Genomic DNA, 19,427 nt, shown 5'->3' on the forward strand with positions numbered 1-19,427 from the left:
TTTTATACCCACAACTAGTTCAGTGCCATTGTGCTCCTCTTCCTTGCATCATGGTCTGTGGTTAGCCCCCTCTCTGCCTCCTATACACCCAGCTCTGTGAATCTGCTGCTAGGTTTTTTGCCAAAACTTAATAAACCCACAACAGTAAAGTCTGTATATGCAGTAAAGCATGCTTGTTATACTCACTGTGGAACCTAAGGGGTTAATCCTCCACATTGTGTAAAAATTCTGTTTTATCCTGTCTTCTCCAATTCTCCTCTTGTTCCACTAACTCCAGAACATGTGCAGCTAATACAGAGCCTTTGAAGTCAGGCTGCACATGCTCAGTTTGGTGTGTATTGCTAGAGAGGTTTTTTTTTTCTTTTTTTGTGGGAGAGTACATGTGGTCAGCACAGGGCCAATCAGCACTGTCCAGACAGAGGGTCAGGGGTCCTGCATACTGATAGGACAGCTCAGTGCAGTATGAAAACTATAAGTTTTATCAGGAACTGATAGAAGCCACAAGACTGCTATATAGTGCTGATGAGAAAAAAGGTATTTAGCAGTTTATATTTACTACAAGAATTGCATTTCCATGTTCTGTGTACTGCGGGAGACCATACATATATAGGTAATACAGGGACCTGGGTTTAGTAACACTTTAATTAAACAAGGTGAAGTTAGAAGCTGATTAGCTACCAAGCACAGTTGTACCAGATTTTGCACTCTACAATTTTAGTGAATCATCCCCCTTGTGTCCATGTATTTTATATACAACTAGTGTAGGGCCCTTAGCATTGCCCCTTTCTCTCCCAGTCTTTACAGAGGATCATATAAGGGTGGCATCAAGAGGCATTTAGGTAATTCTTGCTACTTGTATGTAAAAGTATATGTAATGGTGTTGTAACAAATGCATAACTGGATTTAGTGGTGCTCATAGTGATAAAAATTCAGAGTCGGATGGAATCTGGTGTATTTATATTGCACGAGGGTTTTGATTTCCATTGTGAGTCCACTAAACTAGCCATTACTACTGATTTGCACTGTTGAAATGTGTTCTTTATTTTGGCCACCACAATTTTCTTGAATCAGAAAGTAATCCCAGTGGGGAAAATCAGGGAGCTAATGATTAGAACCTATATGAAACTAGATTTAATGTTGTAACCTCTAATGCATTTTTACAGGTTGTCCTACTAAAAGAAATCACTGTGAAGGAGAAAGGTGCCAGCATGGAGGAACATGTGTTAACCGATGGAATGGTTATTCGTGTGAATGCCCATTGGGGTATGGAGGCAAAAACTGTGAAAAAGGTAAGAAATGAATGATATGCACATCATTTTGCACACATTTTATCCCTGATTTTTATGTATTATTTTTAACCATCTGTCGTAACCCATAGCAAATGGTTATTTTAAAATACATCTGTCTTGAGAGAGGGAACCCATTGGCAACTTGAGAAAAAAATGCTCACTCAAGTAAGCAGAAGACTAAAGAGAAGTCAGCAAATGCAGCCTTCATAATTCTTTGAGGACAGGTTTCTTTTAAGCATAAGCACATCATTTTATGGCAGCTCCCACCTTCCAATTATTGTTTCTGCCAGCCCACACACATCTGTCACTGCTCTTTCCATGCTGCTTTAGCAATCTCCGTTCTGTCAGTGCATCTGCGTCTCACATGATCTCACACACATCGATCAGAAATGTAATGTTAATATGAAAAATATGCAAATGGCAGAATTTATTTAAAACGATGCCATTAAAATATATTATACTTATGCCATTTACATATATTCTACCTAATTGAAGAACCCTTAATAAAAAAAACAGAAAATTAGAACAGTAAAATTTATGAAGTGACCACCCAAAATAATAGAGACATGACTATCTGAGCATATTTACGTGCAAGTAGCTGTAGGTTATTATCATTATTACCGAAAGTATTAATAAAGTCAAATGCTTTGGATTAAATGATGCTATAACTGAATAAACATTAAGAAAGGCAAGGGATCTTTTTTTCTTTTAAAAGTATAGATGAAAGTTTGTCCAGTATGCAGTAAAAGTAATTTTATTACTGCATATGAATAATTGTAGTATGATTATGTGCATATAGAAATAGTGTCCATGATAAGATGTTGTACTTTCAACATTGACCTAAATACTATTCAAAATTGACCTAAATACTAAAATGTATACATTGTGACTGATTCTTTACTATTTGTAATGCCGCGTACACACGACCAGACTTTCCGGCAGACTAGGTCTGACGGAATCAGTCCGTCGGACAATACGATCGTGTTTGGGCTAATCCGATCATTTTTCGTTCTAAAAATCCAACGGACCTAGAAATAGAGTATGTTTCAAATCTGTCCAACGGACTCTATTCCTATGGGGAAAACCGTTCGTCTGTATGCTGGTCCGACTGACCAAATACGACGCAAGGGAAGCTATTGGCTACTCGCTATTGAACTTCCCTTTTTAGCCCAGTCTTACGTCATCACATTCAAAACGAACGGACTTTTGAATGGACTTAGTCTGTTCATGTGAGGTCTTAGTTGGCTGAAGGACTGTGCATTATAAAATTCCTCCTGTGTTAGCCCATATAATGAAACTGTAGGGCAATTTTTTACATTTTACATAAATCTGTGTAGAATTAAGATATTACAAAGTATGTTAATATTTTGTGGATGATGTATTTTTCTACTTACTATGTTTTAACTTTTTGTATGTTTTCAGCAAAGCCTTTGTTTTTGCTCTGACCCTGTTTTTATCTCCTAGATATGCAGTCCACCTTTCGTTTTCTGGGAGATGGCGAAATATTGTGGAGAAGCCTGTCACTACCTCTAAATGTGCCCTGGCATTTGAGCCTCATGATTCGTACACAGCAGTCCGATGCCATTTTACTGCAAGCAGAAGGTGAACAGAATTGTTCTGTCACACTGCAGGTATTTAGAACACATTTATACTTGTCTTATATACAAAATATTTATTGGGGCACTTATTTATGATAACTGAAGGTAATTAGGCAATTGGTTTCCTGCATATTTTATCTGCAAATGTTTAGGTCAATAGTCTGTGCCCCTAATCCCTTCAGAAAGGATGTGCCAACAGAGAGGAAGGCGGTAGCACTTTCCTTTACTATACCGAGGACTATATCTCTGAATAACAGCCCAATGTGGTCAGGGTTTTCTTAACCATTGGGGGTTATTTAGGCAAATCCACTTTGCACTACAAGTGCTAAGTGCACTTGGAAGTGCAGCCACTGTAAATCCAAGGGGGACATGCAAGAAAAATAAAAAACAGCATTTTAGCTTGCACACAATTGGATATTAAAATCAGCAGAGCTTCCCCTCATTTCAGATCTACCCCTTAGATTTACAGCAACTGCGCTTCCAAGTGCACTTTGCAAAATACGTGCAATTGAGCACAAATATGCGCGGTTGCATGCATCATGTGTGCTAATGTCCTTTTGCATATTGTGCAGAAAAGATACAAATTTTCTAAAGGAGTTGAGAATCTTAACACAAGAAATTGTCTAAGCCCTTTTACACACGGTCGGAGATTCAGACGGAATGTGTCCGATCGGACCGTATTATCAGATAATCCGACTGTGTGTGGTCTCCGTCGGAATATCCGACGGAACAAGTTTTCCAACTTGTCTAAAAAAAATTCAGACAACATGCTCCGATCCGACATACTCCGATCATGTGTAGCCTACTCCGATGGACAAAGTGCCACGCATGCTCAGATCAAATTCCTAGACCAAAGCTATTGGCTACTAGCTTGAACGTAGTCCCTTCGTAACAAAATAACGTCATCACATTATGTACAATCAGGATTTTCCGACATTTTTGTCCGACCGTGTGTATGCAGTAACAGTTTTGGACAAAATCCGTCGGACAAAATCCAACGGATTTGGTTGTCAGAATGTCCGACCGTGTGTACAAGGGCTAACAGTTCACCTCAGTTATAATGTGAAGAGCAAACTTTTGCAAGCAGGCAGATAAGGTAAGGTGATTTCTGGTCAATGCTGTATGCAGACTACATCTCTCATAGTACTGAAAGCATATGCATGCACTGTATATGTGTAGTCCATCTTGAGGTGAGCAGGAAAGGGTGGTTACATTTACATTCACGAGGGGGGCATGGAGAATAAATCTAGCCACCTTAGAACAAAAAGTCTAATGCCCTGTAGACACGGTCGGAATTTCCGATGGAAATCGGATCGTGTTGTTGGAAAATCTGATCGTATGTGGACTCCATCAGACTTTTTCCATCGCAATTTCCGACACACAAAGTTTGAGAGCAGGATCAAAAATTTTTTGAGAACGTAATCCGTTTAAATTCCGATCGTGTGTAGACAATTCCGTTGGACAAAGTGCCATGCGTGCTCAGAATAAATTAAGAGACCGCAGCTCTTGGCTACTGGCCCGTTTATAGTCCCGATGTACGTGTTGTACGTCACCTCGCTAAGAACTATCGGATTTTCCGACAACTTTGTCCGACCGTGTGTATGCAAGACAAGTTTGGCACAAAATCCGTCAGAAAAAATCTGATGGATTTTGTTGTCGGAATGTCCGACCGTGTGTATGGGGCATAAGAAGAGCAGAAAAAAGCTTGTATTTCAGAGATGAAACAAAGGAAGAGAGAGAGATAGGAGGTACATTCTACTTATATTTAACCACTTGCTTACTGGGCACTTAAACTTCCTGCCCAGACCAATTTTCAGCTTTCAGCGCTGATGCACTTTGAATGACAATTGCGTGGTCATACAGCAATGTACCCAAATGAAATTTTTATCATTTTTTTCCCACAAATAGAGCTTTCTTTTGGTGGTATTTAATTACAGCTCGGAGTTTTATTTTTTGCTAAACAAACAAAAAAAGATGCAAAATAAAAAAATAAAAAATCATGTTTAATAGTTTGTTATAACATTTTGCAAACAGGTCATTTTTCTCCTTCATTGAAATGCGCTGATGAGGCGGCACTGGTGGGCACTGATAGGCTGCACTGGTGGGCACTGATAGGCACAGATAAGGCAGCACTGATGGGCACAGATTGGGCAAAGATGGGCACAGATAAGATGGCACGGATGGGTGGCACGGATGGGTGGCACGGATGGGCACGGATAGGTACCACTGATAGATGGGACTGATGGGCACTGATAGGTGGCTCTGATAGGTGGCACTGCTGGGCACTGATGGGCACTAGTAGATGACACTGATGGGCACGGATAGGTGGCATATGAGGTGCAGCACTGTTGTTGAGGCAGATTGTGGGCACTGAAAGGTGGCACTGTGGGCACTGATAGGTGGCACTGATGGGTGGCACTACGGGCACTAATGGGTGGCACTATGGGCACTAAGGGGTGGTACTGATGGGTGGCACTTTTACTTTATTTAGGTGGCACTGGCAGGGGGCAGATGGGCACTAATGACTTGGCCATGATCGGGACTGAAGTCCATCTCACGGCCACCGGTGATCAGCTTTTTTTTTTTTCTCCTCGCGCTGTCAACGCGAGGAGGAAAAATAACCGATTACCGGCTGTTGTGATCACATGATCAGCTGTCATTGGCTGACAGCTGATCACGTGGTAAGGGGTCGGGATCAACCCCTTGCTCCGATCTGTGATCAGGCGAGTCTCATAGACTTGCTGATCACAGAGCGCGGCGCGCGCGCCCCTCAGGGGGGCGCGCAGGTCGCTCGTGCACGGGACGACATCAATAGACGTTGTCCCGGCAAAGGAGGTCCGCGCTGTAGCCGTCATTCGGCTATAGCGCGGATCTCAAGCGGTTAAACATATTGCATTCATATTTATTTAATTTTACTGTCACTTTAACTCCTCATAGTAGTTTTTTGTTCCAGTAATTTTTATTACACTTTTTTCACTTTTTTTAAAACCCTCATACAGAAGTGTATGCTCAAGTATTCGTCAGAACATTTTGGAAAACAAGGATACATTATCCAATGATCAGTGACCCTGACTAATAAAACATGAACAAAACATAATAAAAAAATGATATCATGGTTGGGTAGACTTTACTGACCCCTGGCAACATCCTACCAAGAATTATTATTATTATGGTATAACAGAACCAATATCAAGAAAAGTGAAAAATTAAAAAGAAAGTAAAAAGGAGGAGTCGGAAAAGAGTATAGTAGGGTAGGTTCCCTCAACCCAGGCCTCCCCTCACAAAAGAGCTCAGCATTCATGGAGCCTGGAGATGAGCAATCCAGGGATTCCACACTTTTTCAAACTGAGCTTGCTTATCTTGTTGAATACTGGCCAGTTTTACATTGATCATAATCCAGAATGTTTTGTGTTTCACCAACCAAATGAATCACCGGTGATTTCCATGCACGTACTATAGTTATTTTAGCTGCCAAAAGAATTATAAATATGAGGGTTCGTAGATGTCTGGGGATCTCCTCCAGCAGATCAGTAAACTGCCCAGTTTTGGCTCCTCTAGGTACATTTTGTCCCGTCACTGAGTAGATCAAGTTGAACATCCTGACCTCATAGTAGTTTTTATACATGAAAGTTGCATTATCTTTTCAGCTACTGTACTATAAGGATTATCAAACCCAGGGGTGGACTGACAACTCATGGGGCCCCCGGGCAATAGGAGATTATGGGGCCACACAGTATACACAAACACACACACACACACACACAGTATACAATCACACAGTATACACAGACATGTTTCTATTGGCTGAGAAGGTACTGGAGAGGTAGGGCAGCTATAATCTCAGGATTTTTAGACCCAAAGGATATCGGTAAGGGACATTTCAGAGACAGATGTAAATAAAACACAGATTTTAACATACTGTCCCTAGTTTTACTGAGGCTGGCAACACTGATGGGGCCCCCTAGTGGCCCGGGGGGCCTCGTGCAGTGCCCAAGTAGCCGAATGGTCAGTCTGCCCCTGATCAAACCTGTATCTTACATTTTATTTCTGTATTTATTCTGTTGTACATGAGATGTCTGCTTAGATCCTCCTTACTTTTTGTGTTATTAAATTCAAAGAGCTGCATTTCATTTTTAGCACTGTCCTTCTGTATAGTTTGGCATTATGTGAAGTGTATTATTCATGAATTTCAGATAAGCGAAGCTTCCCCGTTGCTGTCCATGCGTGGCCCATCTGGTATCCATGCCTTGTTTTATCTACCTCATGTGAAATTGAATGACGGGGTGTGGCATCACATTTCTCTAGAGCTTCAAAGTGACCCTAAGTTGTCGGAGAACCACCTTCTGCTCTTTCAGATTGACTATGGCCAAGAGGAGGTATTGCATTATTCCAGCATTCTTCATTTGTGTTGCTTTGGATTTTGCCATGTGTTAAAATGGGATACTGTACAATAAATGAGATAAAGCAATGCTATACAACAATATTGTGTGTTTATATGTGTAGCATGTTTTTAGGTATTTTACCAAAAATGAATCTATTAAAGTGGTTGTAGAGACAGAAGTTTTTTTTAAAAGACCTTCTGTGTGCAGCAGCTCCCCTAATACATACCTGAGCCCATTTAGATCCAGTGATGTTGCACAAGAGACTCGGCTGCCAGGGACTCTCCCTCCTCATTGGCTAAGACAGTAGCAAAGCGCCATTGGCTCCTGCTGCTGTCAATCAAAGTCAGTTAGCCAATAGGGAGAGAGAGGGGCGAGGCATGGCCATAGCGCCATGTCTGAATGGACACAGGGAGCTGCGGCTCGGCTTGGGTGCCCCCATAGCTAGCTGCTTTCTGTGGGGGTACTCAAGAGGAGGGAGTGGCTAGGAGCACCGAAGAGAGACCTGAGAGGAGGAGCATCTAGGCTGCTCTGTTCAAAACCACTGCACAGAGCAGGTAAGTATGACCTGTTTGTTACTTTTCACAAAAAAAAAAAGAAACAAGACTTTAGTATCACTTTAAGCAGTATTCACACTATAGTTCACAAAATGCACTAAAAATGCATATTGGGCTTGCAGTGCCACTCATTGTTAATGGCACCCCAAATGCGGCAAGCAAGAAATGTATTTTGCATGTAAAAAAATGGCAAAACCCATAAAGAGAGCTTCTTTGCCATGTTTGTCGGGCATGAGACAGCACATTGAAATGAATGGATTGTCGTAAGTGTGACGTGCAACAGTACACTTTAAAAAAAAACATATAAGTGTGACTTCTGACATTGTGCAACATATTGGGGTTTATTTACTAAAACTGGAGCGTGCCAAATCTGGTGTAGCTCTGCAGAGAAACCAATCCGCTTCCAGAATTGTATTTGTCAAAGCTTAATTGAACAAGCTAAAGTTAGAAGCTGTTTGGCTACCATGCACAGCTGCACCAGATTTTGCACTCCAGATTTAGTAAATTGAGCCCATTTTAAGTGCAACCCTGCAATGCCTACCCACAATATAAATGCGTTACGTTACAATAGCAATATATAAAGCAATGTATCTGTTTTTGACAAATCTGCTTTTTCTTTCGATCAATGTCTGAATTAACTTCTTATATTTTATTTGTTGTTTCAACCTTTATTAGTTTAGTTACAGTATAGTTTCCTATTTTTCTGCCATATATTTTATGTTCTAAATGGCTTAGATGCATCCTTTATTTATTTTTTATTATATGTATAAAATGGAGTTCATGATTCTGTAGATGTTTGTTTTCTGGATTTTAATAGAGAAAAATTGCTGATGCATATTGTTGTCTTCCTCTTTTGCAGGTTAAAGGTGAATTTCCCAGGGATCTCATAGGCACAACACTGAGTAATCTTAGTATCTGTGCTGCAGCCGATAATGGCGACACAATTCTACAAGGTTTCCGAGGTTGTTTACAGGTGAGCAATGTATATAGAATTCTACACAAAATCATCCTGTGCTCAAATTTCTTCAGCTAGTAAAGGAGTAAGGAACCTAAATATTACTAATATTACATATTTCAAATAAACCAAAGTATAAAAAATTGAGAATAAAAAAACAAATTTCAATTATCTGTACAGTTCAATTACCTTTTTAACTTACCTGTATGCTGCAGTTCTCTGTCTCAAGCTGGTGTAATTGTCTTTTGGGGGGAGGGGGGGCGGGCGACAAACGCCACCCGCCAACCTCACCCCCTTAAACTGCAATAGGCATGGGATGGGGGCGTTTACATGCCGTGGTCACTATGCTTCGCTTATCACCCACGGCAAAGTTGCATAGTTACATAAAAGGTTGAACAAAGATGATAGTCCACCCTGTTCAGCCTGTGTATGTGTGTCAGTGTCGATAATCATTTTGCATATCTATGTATGTTGTGTTCAATTTCACCCAACTTGTAGCCAAGGCCAGATTACCGTAGGGGCTATTGGAGCTGCAGCTCCAGGCCCCTACCTTAATATAGACCCAGCAGGGACGGACTGACCATTTAGATACTGCACTGCATGAGACGCTCCTTTTACCTCCTGCAGCAGGGGGAATCTGAAGGTCGGGGGTGATCGGTGCGGCGGGCTATCGCAAGCACCATCAACATGACAGCCTCCCTCTATGGCTCTCCATGAAGCAGCTGAAAGCCACTCCACCTCCTCTAGAGGGAGATCGGTGCTTATAAATGCGCCCCCCCCCCCTCCCGTATTGATCACCCCAGACTGTCCATTAGATTCCCCCTGCTAATAATAAATGAAGAAAATAATAAAAAAACATTTAATAAATAATTTTAAAAAATGAATGGCTCATTCACATGGGTTATCTTGCACATACAGTGTGAATGAGTGGTTTGTTTAAATTATTTAATTTACTTTAACAAAAAAAAATGTTTTAATTTTATTTCCATAAAAAGGCCCATCAAAATCCTCAGCACCAGGCCCATGATACTCTTAATCCGGTCCTGCTTGTAGCGGTTGGCAAGCGGGTTACACGTTCAAGTATGCGCAGCAAACGGCCCGCAACTACCTGCAATGCATGCATGTTTGTCGGTAAAAATTGGGTTAATGCAGGTGGTGAGTAGTGGTCGCATGATTTCCTCATCACCTGTCAGTAGCCTCTGGAGCGTGATCCGGTCTGGCTTCACAAGAAAGGGAGACTTAGACGCATTTCTAAATCTACCCTAAGGATTGAGCATGCAGGACTACAGGTCCCCAGAATATTGTCTTATGAACCCAGTCATTTCTATTTAAAACCCTTCCTATCTTTTGTTAACCATCAATTATTTTCTCCTACAGGGTGTGCGGGTTGGTGCCTTTTCCTCTCCACTGCCTATAGACAGTGCAATGCTTTTGAATATAGAGCCAGGCTGTAGTTTTCCAGACCCATGTGACTCCAGCCCATGTCCTGCTCACAGCTACTGTAGGGATGACTGGGACAACTATTCTTGTGCTTGTCACCCAGGTAAGGGTTTTCACACATAACAATGAATTCACAACAATGATACTAGACTCAGAGTAACACTTTTGAAGGCCTGTATGACTAATAAAATAATGTTTTAAGGTGGATAAGTTACAGCTAAAATCTGCGTAAGACATATGAACTTTTAGAATGTATATGTGAAGAAATAAATGTATAAACTTTTTAATTAATCTTTAAACTCCAGACACAAAAAACTTTTATTTGAATATATTCCCCCAATAGTGGCCAAGGATGTAAATCCACTTTGTGTGCACTAAATACCTTTGTAAACCCAGATATTACATTGAAAATTGTAAGTGACATCATCACTGCTGTACATGTCTTATGCAAAGAGCAGAGCTGTGGGAGGGGCCCAGTAGGCTCCACCTACTAAGGCTGCCTGTGTATCGACCAAGGATGAGCTCAGGCGTGTTTGCATGGTCCATGTGCAGAGCCCGCCAGGAAGTTGGCTCTGCGATGTGCTAATCACAAGCATTGAGACATTGCCCTGATGCGCGGCTGCAGAGATTGGGCAATGTCTCCCTGCCTGTGATTAGCGCAATGCTGCGCCGACTTCCTGGCGGGCTCTGCACGTGGACCATGCAAACAAGCCTGAGCTCATTCTTAGTAGCGACATATTCGGTGACCCATCACAGTTTGCTACGGAAGTGACGTTCTGTCGCCGCCATCTTGCTACACCCCACACTTGTCCACAGTAAGGATACACTAAGCAGGGGGAAAGCGGACTTGTTGTTACGCCCACCGGAATTTTGCATTTTAGACAAATTTATGACAGTAAAGTGAGTTTCTATAGTGAGATACAGTACTTAGAACTCTGCCTGACTGCTTAGATGTTGAATTTTAAAAGCAGCAAACTTCTGTCAGATTAGCAAACCTGTGAGATGATCAGGGTTGCTGCTGCTTTTAAAATTCAAGATATAAGTAGTCAGAGTGCAGAGGTCTAAGTCCTGTATTTCACAATATAAACTGATTTTACTGTTATAAGTACCTGTAAAATGCAAAACTCCGATGGGTGTAACAACATATCCACTTTCTCCCTTCTTAGTGTATCCTTACTATAGAGGAGTGTAGGGTGTAGCAAGATGGCGGCGACGGAACGTCACTTCTGTAGCAAACTGCAATGGGTCGCCGAATAGGTCGTTACACCTGCAGAAAACTACAGGAGGGGAGGTTACAAGACCGGTCACCCTGCACAAGAAGAAAAAGCAACAGTGACTCGTCTTTATTACAGGAAGCTCCCGCACGAAGTTACATTTTTACTCTGGATTACTGCACATATCTGAAAAAAATACACAAAGTACACCAAGGCTCAAGTAGAAATACACATGCCCTTTGTCTTTAGACATTATTTGTTTATCCCAGAGTGCAGCTTTAACATAGCCCTAGTGCCATACTCTTACTTAGCTTATTTATTTATTTATTTATTGCTGAATTTACTTAAGAGAAGTATGGGTTTGTTTGTTTTTTTCCATATTTATATTTACCTAGGTAGATGCAGCATCGCTCCAATGCTGCATCTGTCCCCTGATGCCTCTACACTGGGAACCGAGTGATCCAACATCGCAGATGGCTTGGTTCTCATAGCTCCCCGGGCAGAGAGCTGCTGACTGTCAAACAGCATCTCTCCTCTCTGTCCCCCCCATTCTCACTGGTGTGCTGATCTGTGGAAAGGTAGGGAGTGGCCATCTTAGGCTCTCAGTGGCTCACTGAGAGAGGTGTCAGTCCAGGCACCTGGAGGATCCCAACTTCCATTTTCACGATGACGCAATGCCTGGACTGATTCCTGTCCACTTCAGTCCACTCCCTGCTGAAAATGGGTCACAGGAGTGCAAAACAAATTGCACTCCTGTTACCCAATAGGAGAAGCCCAGCCAGATGAGCTTAGGCTGGACTTCTCCTTTAAAGCAGAACCAAAGTCTACTACACTTACCTCCTCTTCAAACGACTGATGTCCACAAGGTTATTCTCTGGCCTTGGCATCTCTTTTCTGGCTTTTTCCGAGTGCTGGTCCTTGATTGGCAGGCACAGGATGATATAGCTTCCATGCTTGCTCAGGAGTTCAATCATCCCAGAACTCTGGCACTGTGCTGGAAATGAAAACTGAGCTGCCCATTCGCAGATCAGTGTAAATTCTACAGTACATTGTAAGCAGTCAAGTAAGCTAATTTTATTGCAGAAGCGACATTGCATTTTTCTTCTGCAATAAATAGCCTGCATGCTCATAAGCTTTTCATATTTGAATTTAGATCCCCCATAAACCAGATCTGTACAATTCTGCAAAAAATACAAAATGCAGCAGGAGTATTGACCCTATGCAGCTAATTCTGGCCATACATCTTTCAATTTTCTTGTTCAATTCCCTTTTAGATTTACCTTCAACTATGTAGTGCAAGGACCTTCCTGATTCAATTTGTATGCAAAGTATTTCGGGTTTGACCTAATTTTATATGGTTTTGGTAAATTTAATGCCAGCCTTACTTAGATTTCAATATCATAAATCTTGTAAATGATGCCTTTCTCATTTTGTCCGCCTGCATGAGTACTGTATAGTACAAAGGAAGGTTTACTGGCAGGGGGGGCATCCCCCTGTCACAACACAATAGCACAGTAGGGGAGATCGCTGTACTAACGGCGTCAGATAGCAAGTACATCGGCTCCTCCTGAACTGTCAGTTTTTGTTTTTTTTCATACAGTCCTGCTGGGTTGAAGGAAAAAATACTACTAGTGTGTACTAGGCTTTAGGCAGGCCATAGATGATGTGATTCAATCAGTGTTGATGGGAGAATCCCTCTTGCATAGCTATTGTGTTCGCCCCGATGGGGGGCCGAGGGGGGGTGGGGGAGCAATCCCTGACAGGAGAACACAGTGATTATTGCTAGTGGCTATAGCCACTGGCACAAATCGCATACTAGAAATGCAACATGCTGGTTGTACCCGAGTCGATTGGATACAATCAGCCTGCCCATAGATGGATCGTATCTTGGCTGGTCCCTGCTGAACGTGCCGAGAAATCATCTATGGCCAGATTAACTGTTCCTAAAAACAAAGGTGTGGGTATCATAGGAAGGACTGGATAAAATTACAAATTCTTTGACAGGTAAAACACTGCATATATACAACATGTATTCAACTTTTTACCTAGAGTTTTATTTTTAATATGGGTAATCCTATGGTACATATACTGTAGGTAGAGAAGTGAAGTGTAAGAATTCTGGAATTACTCATCCTGTTTAGTTATTTTGATTACAGCTTTAATGTTCCTCATACACAGAAGGGAACATAAAGAGCATTTTTTTGTTTTGTACTTACAGCTGTGATTTTAATTTGACATTAATTATGTACTTTTTTTTTACCGCATTCCTTACTGCAGGATATTATGGTAATGGCTGTATCAGTGCATGTGACCTGAATCCATGTAAGCACCAGTCTACATGTGTAATGCAAGTAAATGTGCCCCGTGGATATATATGTGAATGTTCTTCAGGATACTACGGTCCACACTGTGAGAGCAGGTAAAATTTGCACATGTTTTTCACTTGAGATGAATTCAGCAAGCTTCCTATGTGACTGAATTGTCTTTTACAGGCTTGATCAGCCGTGTGCACGGGGTTGGTGGGGTCACCCTGTCTGTGGTCCATGTAACTGTGATGCAAGCAAAGGATTTGATACAGAATGTAACAAAACAACAGGAGACTGTCATTGCAAGGTAGGGAATATACTGATTTAACATTATGTGTATAATAGACAAAGACTAGCAAGAGTGTACTTGTTCGCTAAATGGTCATGCTCCTCCCACCCAATGACTCAATCCCTCGGCTGCTGCACCTGATGGGGAACTCTGAAAGACTTCTCATCAGGTCTGCCTTGTCTGTGATAGGGATAGGCAATATGAAGATAATGAACAGGGCGGCACAGTGGTGTAGTGGTTAGCACTCTCACCTAGCAGTAAAAAGGGTCGCTGGTTTGAATCCCAACCACGACACTACCTGCCTGGAGTTTGCATGTTCTCCCTGTGCCTGCGTGGGTTTCCTCCGGGTACTCTGGTTTCCTCCCACAAACCAAAGACATGCAGGTAGGTTAATTGGCTTCTGTCCAAAATTGGCCCTAGTATATGAATGGGCACCTTGGATTGTGGGCTCCTTGAGGGTAGGGACCAATGTGAGTGTGCAATGTACAGGGATAGGGATGCACCGAATGTTTACAATGTACAGGGATAGGGACAGTTGTAGACACTCACTCAGGTGGAACTGGATGGACTGGTGTCTTTATTCAACCTTACTTACTATGTAACTATGTAACATTTACCTGACCGTAAAAAGAGTTAGTGAGATATTTAGTTCAGTAACAGGAATGCACTATTTTACTTCTAGTTACCTAGTTTATAAATATCCTGATTTAAGACTTTTAATTCTACATTTTTTCTGCTCTTCGCCTTTTTAAGGATAATCATTTCCGTCCACCTGGAGCTGAGGCCTGTATACAGTGTGATTGCTATGCCACTGGCTCCCTTAGTCGAACATGTGATCCAATCACAGGACAGTGCCCCTGTAAATCTGGAGTCATAGGGCGCCAGTGTGATCGATGTGACAATCCTTTTGCAGAAGTCACAGCCAATGGATGCGAAGGTATTGTTTTCTGTAATACTTGTGCATTTTTAGTTCTTTAGTGATATTTTCATACTAAAAAGAAGCACCTCTAGGTTCCAAAATATTGCACTGATTTGGTCTTGTGGTCCAGATAATGTGATCACACACATTGTTCCACTGGTCTGTATTTTTTAAGTTACAGTATGGTAGAACATTCTATGTCTGATAATTGTGGCCATGGTGGGTCGGCACATGTGAAATATGCCAGTTTGTACTACTTCACTTTTATTTTTCAACAATGAAATGGTTGTTTAATGCCTGTGTAAACTTGAGGTCTATGGACTTCAACTCGCATCAAAATCGGACCAAAATACTACAGGGACTACTTTGAAGTCGGTGTGACTTGAAGTCGCACAGATACGAATGGTTATCATTGTGAATCACTTCTACAAATACTGTGTTCATTATATTATGTAGTGTGTTCCAAACTTCCACAAGTTGTTTTTTGTGGAGCTGTGTTGAAGATGCAATAATTGTGTTCTTAAAGGACTGCACCAGTGGTCCTCTAACATCACTGCACCAGATTGTTCTTCTAAAAACAGTTGGTCTTTATGACAACCAGTTCTCAGTGCAGAGGTCTGCATGAGCAACTGAATTGTTTTGTGTACTTTTTAATTGCTATGAAAAGCACTATATTCTCCTCCTTCCTTCTTTTCACAGTAAACTATGACAGCTGCCCTAGAGCTGTGGAAGCGGAGATTTGGTGGCCAAGAACACGTTTTGGATTACCAACAGCTGTGTCATGTCCAAAAGGTTCTGTAGGTAATTATCCCTAAAGCATATGCTCTCTACGCCAGAAAGAGACATTATTGTACATCAGTTATCGTGGGAACAAAAAATGAATTACAAAAAAACAAACGTGTGGTTATAATGTCAGCATTAAAACACTGTATCATTTTAAAAGTTTGGTACTTGAAGCAATGTTATCAATCATTTTGTGATATAGATATTGAATAGTTTTTGCTTCTCCATACAGGCACCGCTATTCGTCACTGCGATGAACACAGAGGCTGGCTACCTCCAAACTTGTCAAACTGCACCTCCCGCTCACTCATACCGCTAAAAGGACTGGTATGTATCCATCACATTCTCATAAATATCTGTTTTTTAAATTTTTTATTTAAGAGTTTGAAATTATAGGTTTGTGAACATTCTCATTTATCCAGGTCTTGGTATAACTAGTAGTAGTTAATAACATTCAACTGAGCTTGTTCTGTAATGTTGAAGACTTTGCGTAGATTATCCAAGCCACTTATTCAGTTTTACTGGGTGTCAGGAAAATACCCCAGCACAGACATCTTAATTCAATCACCAGGCAGATGTCCTTGTCTGTGAACAGGATGGGAAGTGTGAAAAATGGGGAAGCAGTAGAACAAGGATGGAATTATGTGACTAGAACAGGTTGGTTCCACAATGTTTATACCTCCTATCCTGTTCTTGGACAGTAACATTACAGTACAAGTCTAGTTGACTATAAGTAATTAGTACCAGTATGATAATGCAGCACATTTCAGACTGTTAATTGATATAATATTCTATTATGGGTGGGAGATAATATATTGCCAGAAGATTTAATTATTGTTCTGGTTGTAAAGTATAATAGTACTGTGGTGGAGATCCTTATAGGCCAAATAATATTATGGTGCTAATGCGGTGTGATTTGATTATAGTGTCCATGGTATGGCTGTTATAGTGCTTGGAGATATTATTATATTTCTTAGAGAAATATTGCTTGGGAATTTTATGGCGTTTGCAGATAATACTTTGGTGCAGAAAGATACATCGTGATTGATTTCCTATCATGATGACAGTTGGTGATATTATTATGATGCATAATTCTGATAGTGAGGATGCCTTAGGCCCCTTTCATACTTGTGCAAGCTGAAAAGCATGCAACTTTTCAGTGATTTTTGATGCGACTTAAAGCAAAGCCTGTGTAATCTTGAGGTCTATGGACCTCAAGTTGCATCAAAGTCGGACCAAAGTAGTGCAGGGACTATTTTGAAGCCGCTGCGACTTGATGTTGCACAGATTTGAATGGTTGTTATTGGAAATCATGGGGTATGACTTGTGATGCGGCTTTGCAGTCCCAAGTCGCAGGACAAGTCACACAAGTGTTCAAAAGGAGCCTTAATGTGGTGGATGATGTTAGGATTTTTGGACTTCTATTTCTGTGTTGTTCAAAGATCCTAACTTTTGGGACTCTTGATATAATAGAAACAACTTACCTGCTTCTTGTAATTTACCTCCTTACCTATAACTGAAGAGTGAGAGAGAGACTAGAAGCAAGTAGCTGCAGTGAAATATACACACCACTGACGGTTTTCCTGCAGTGTGTCTGGGTTACACTATATATAACAGTATTTATTCATATAATTTAATATTTAAGAGCACACAAGCAAAGAACAGAATTCCAGTTCCCAAATTCCTATGTATTACATTTCATACATGTCCATCTTATTTTTATGTATTTGGTTTCTACACCCCAACAAAGCATTCTGCAGTCTTTTTTTTATTTGTGTACTTTAGAGAGGGTCTTTAATGTACTTGTTTTGGATGTAAAAATGGTCTGTTTGTTCTGCTTTTCCTTTTTAGTTGGACGTTCTGAAAAGTAACATGTCAACGCTGAGTCCTGCAGTTGCCCAAAGAGCTGCACATGATCTACTGAATATCACCCAAGAAGCAGATGCTTTTTTGGGCAGTGATGTGCTCATATCATACCAACTTCTTAATGCCATTCTTCAAAAACAGAGCCAGGAAAGTGGCTTCAATCTTGCCGCAACCCAGGATGTACATTTCACAGAGGTGACACTTTATTCTGTACATAATTATCTTCCCGATTGCTTTCTTTTTTGTACGTTATTTGCATTACAAAAATGTACACAAATCTGACAAGAGAATGTTGTCAATAATTCAATGAAGCAGAGGGGTGTTTTCTCAAGCAAAATGAGTGTATCATAATGGTGTAGAGTGGGGTCTCCAAACTTTCTATACAGAGTGCCAGTTTACTGTCCTTCAGACTTTAGGGGGCCAGACTGGCCAGGAGGAGTAGAAAATGTCCTGGTGTCCAGTTGGAGTAAACCATGGCCCATCGTTGGTATTAGTGGGGGGAATAGTGCCCCATCATTGGGGTCAGTGGGAGGAATAGTGCCCCATCATCGGTGTCAGTGGAATTAATAGTGCCCTATCGATGGTATCAGTGGGAGGAATAGTTCCCCATAGTTGGTATCAGTGGGATGAATAGTGCCCTATCATTGGTATCAGTGGGAGAAATAGTCCCCCCACTGTTGTTGCCGGCAACAGGAATTATGCCTCATTGTTGGTGTCAGTGGGAGGAATTATAGTGCCCCAAGAGCCAGATAAAGGCAAGCAAAGAGTTTGGAAACCACTGGTGTTGCTCTGTGAAAAAGATTGTGCTGGATGGATCTGGAGATTCAAGGTTTTTTTTTATAAAAGATTGTTTCCTGTTAAAATAAAAAGGATAACGCATAAAGACATTCAAAGTTCTATTTAAAAAAATAAAAATACATTTTTTTTGCTGGAAAAAAAGTGCATTTTCTCACAGGAGCCTGCAATGCATTGTATTGATTGTGGGTGCAATGTCAAACTCCTGCAAAACTCATCCTCCAGCCTTTTGCCAGTACCTTTGTATTGGCTTGTAGTTGGAAAGCTAGAGGTAGCGTCAATGGACTACAAGTGTACTGATCGCCACACTCATACTTCATTGAGAACTATCGCAGTGTAGATGGGACTTGTAGTTCATTAATTCACAGATCTCTGTGAATGAATGAACTACGCTAAATATGGATGTAACAAACTCAGAAAGCTAGAGCAGTTAGCCTTTCAGGCTGGGTTCACACCTATATGAATTGGATGTTGATTTCCGCCACATCCAATTCGCATGACAGAAGTTTGTGACTGGCTCTCTATGGTGTCGGTTCACATATCTCAGTTGCGGCTGCGGAGTGGCTTGCACAGGAACGCTGTGCATCTTTGGCTCTGTTTCATGGCTCAATTCAGGCAAATATTTGTCCCTGAAGTGGAGAACAGGGACACACCGGACCCCTGCTGCAAGCTGCATCCGTCGGAGGTGTGAATCCAACCTTAATCGCACAAAATGCATTGAGTAGGCAGAAGGTTGTCAAGTCTGCTTGTAACTAAGATGTGCACAATCTGCATTTTTGGTATTTTGTGGGGTCACCCTTGAAACTATACCTGTTAACTTTGTGATTTTATGTCCACTTCAACACAATAAAAAATGTCTGTTTTTTGGGATATGGGCTGCTATATTGTAGAGGTTCTATAGTGATGGACATTATTTAACTGAACCTTGACAGAAAGGTCATGCCCTCAAACAGGAAAGCTGGTTGTAATTTTCATATCAGAACACCCCACACCAAAATAAAATGTTTTTCCCTTCTGAAAAATAAAAAGGCAGAGAT

The 19,427-nt window shown here is 41.2% G+C and overlaps 1 protein-coding gene across 1 annotated transcript in view; it reads left to right on the forward strand.

Moving 5' to 3' along the window:
• The window catches only part of CELSR2 (cadherin EGF LAG seven-pass G-type receptor 2), a 142,062-nt gene that overhangs the window by 87,872 nt on the left and 34,763 nt on the right, over window positions 1-19,427 (forward strand). The window contains exons 8-18 of the mRNA XM_077484453.1: window positions 1,164-1,289; window positions 2,754-2,920; window positions 7,081-7,263; window positions 8,683-8,796; window positions 10,156-10,321; window positions 13,710-13,851; window positions 13,925-14,045; window positions 14,781-14,964; window positions 15,646-15,747; window positions 15,962-16,056; window positions 17,581-17,790. Of these exons, the coding sequence (XP_077340579.1) occupies window positions 1,164-1,289; window positions 2,754-2,920; window positions 7,081-7,263; window positions 8,683-8,796; window positions 10,156-10,321; window positions 13,710-13,851; window positions 13,925-14,045; window positions 14,781-14,964; window positions 15,646-15,747; window positions 15,962-16,056; window positions 17,581-17,790 (1,610 nt within the window). The remainder of the gene's footprint in view (window positions 1-1,163; window positions 1,290-2,753; window positions 2,921-7,080; window positions 7,264-8,682; window positions 8,797-10,155; window positions 10,322-13,709; window positions 13,852-13,924; window positions 14,046-14,780; window positions 14,965-15,645; window positions 15,748-15,961; window positions 16,057-17,580; window positions 17,791-19,427) is intronic.

The sequence above is a fragment of the Lithobates pipiens genome, unplaced genomic scaffold (assembly GCF_037356315.1).
Source record: "Lithobates pipiens isolate NorthernLeopardFrog02 unplaced genomic scaffold, aLitPip1_a1.2 Scaffold_16, whole genome shotgun sequence".
Taxonomy (NCBI): Eukaryota; Metazoa; Chordata; class Amphibia; order Anura; family Ranidae; genus Lithobates; species Lithobates pipiens.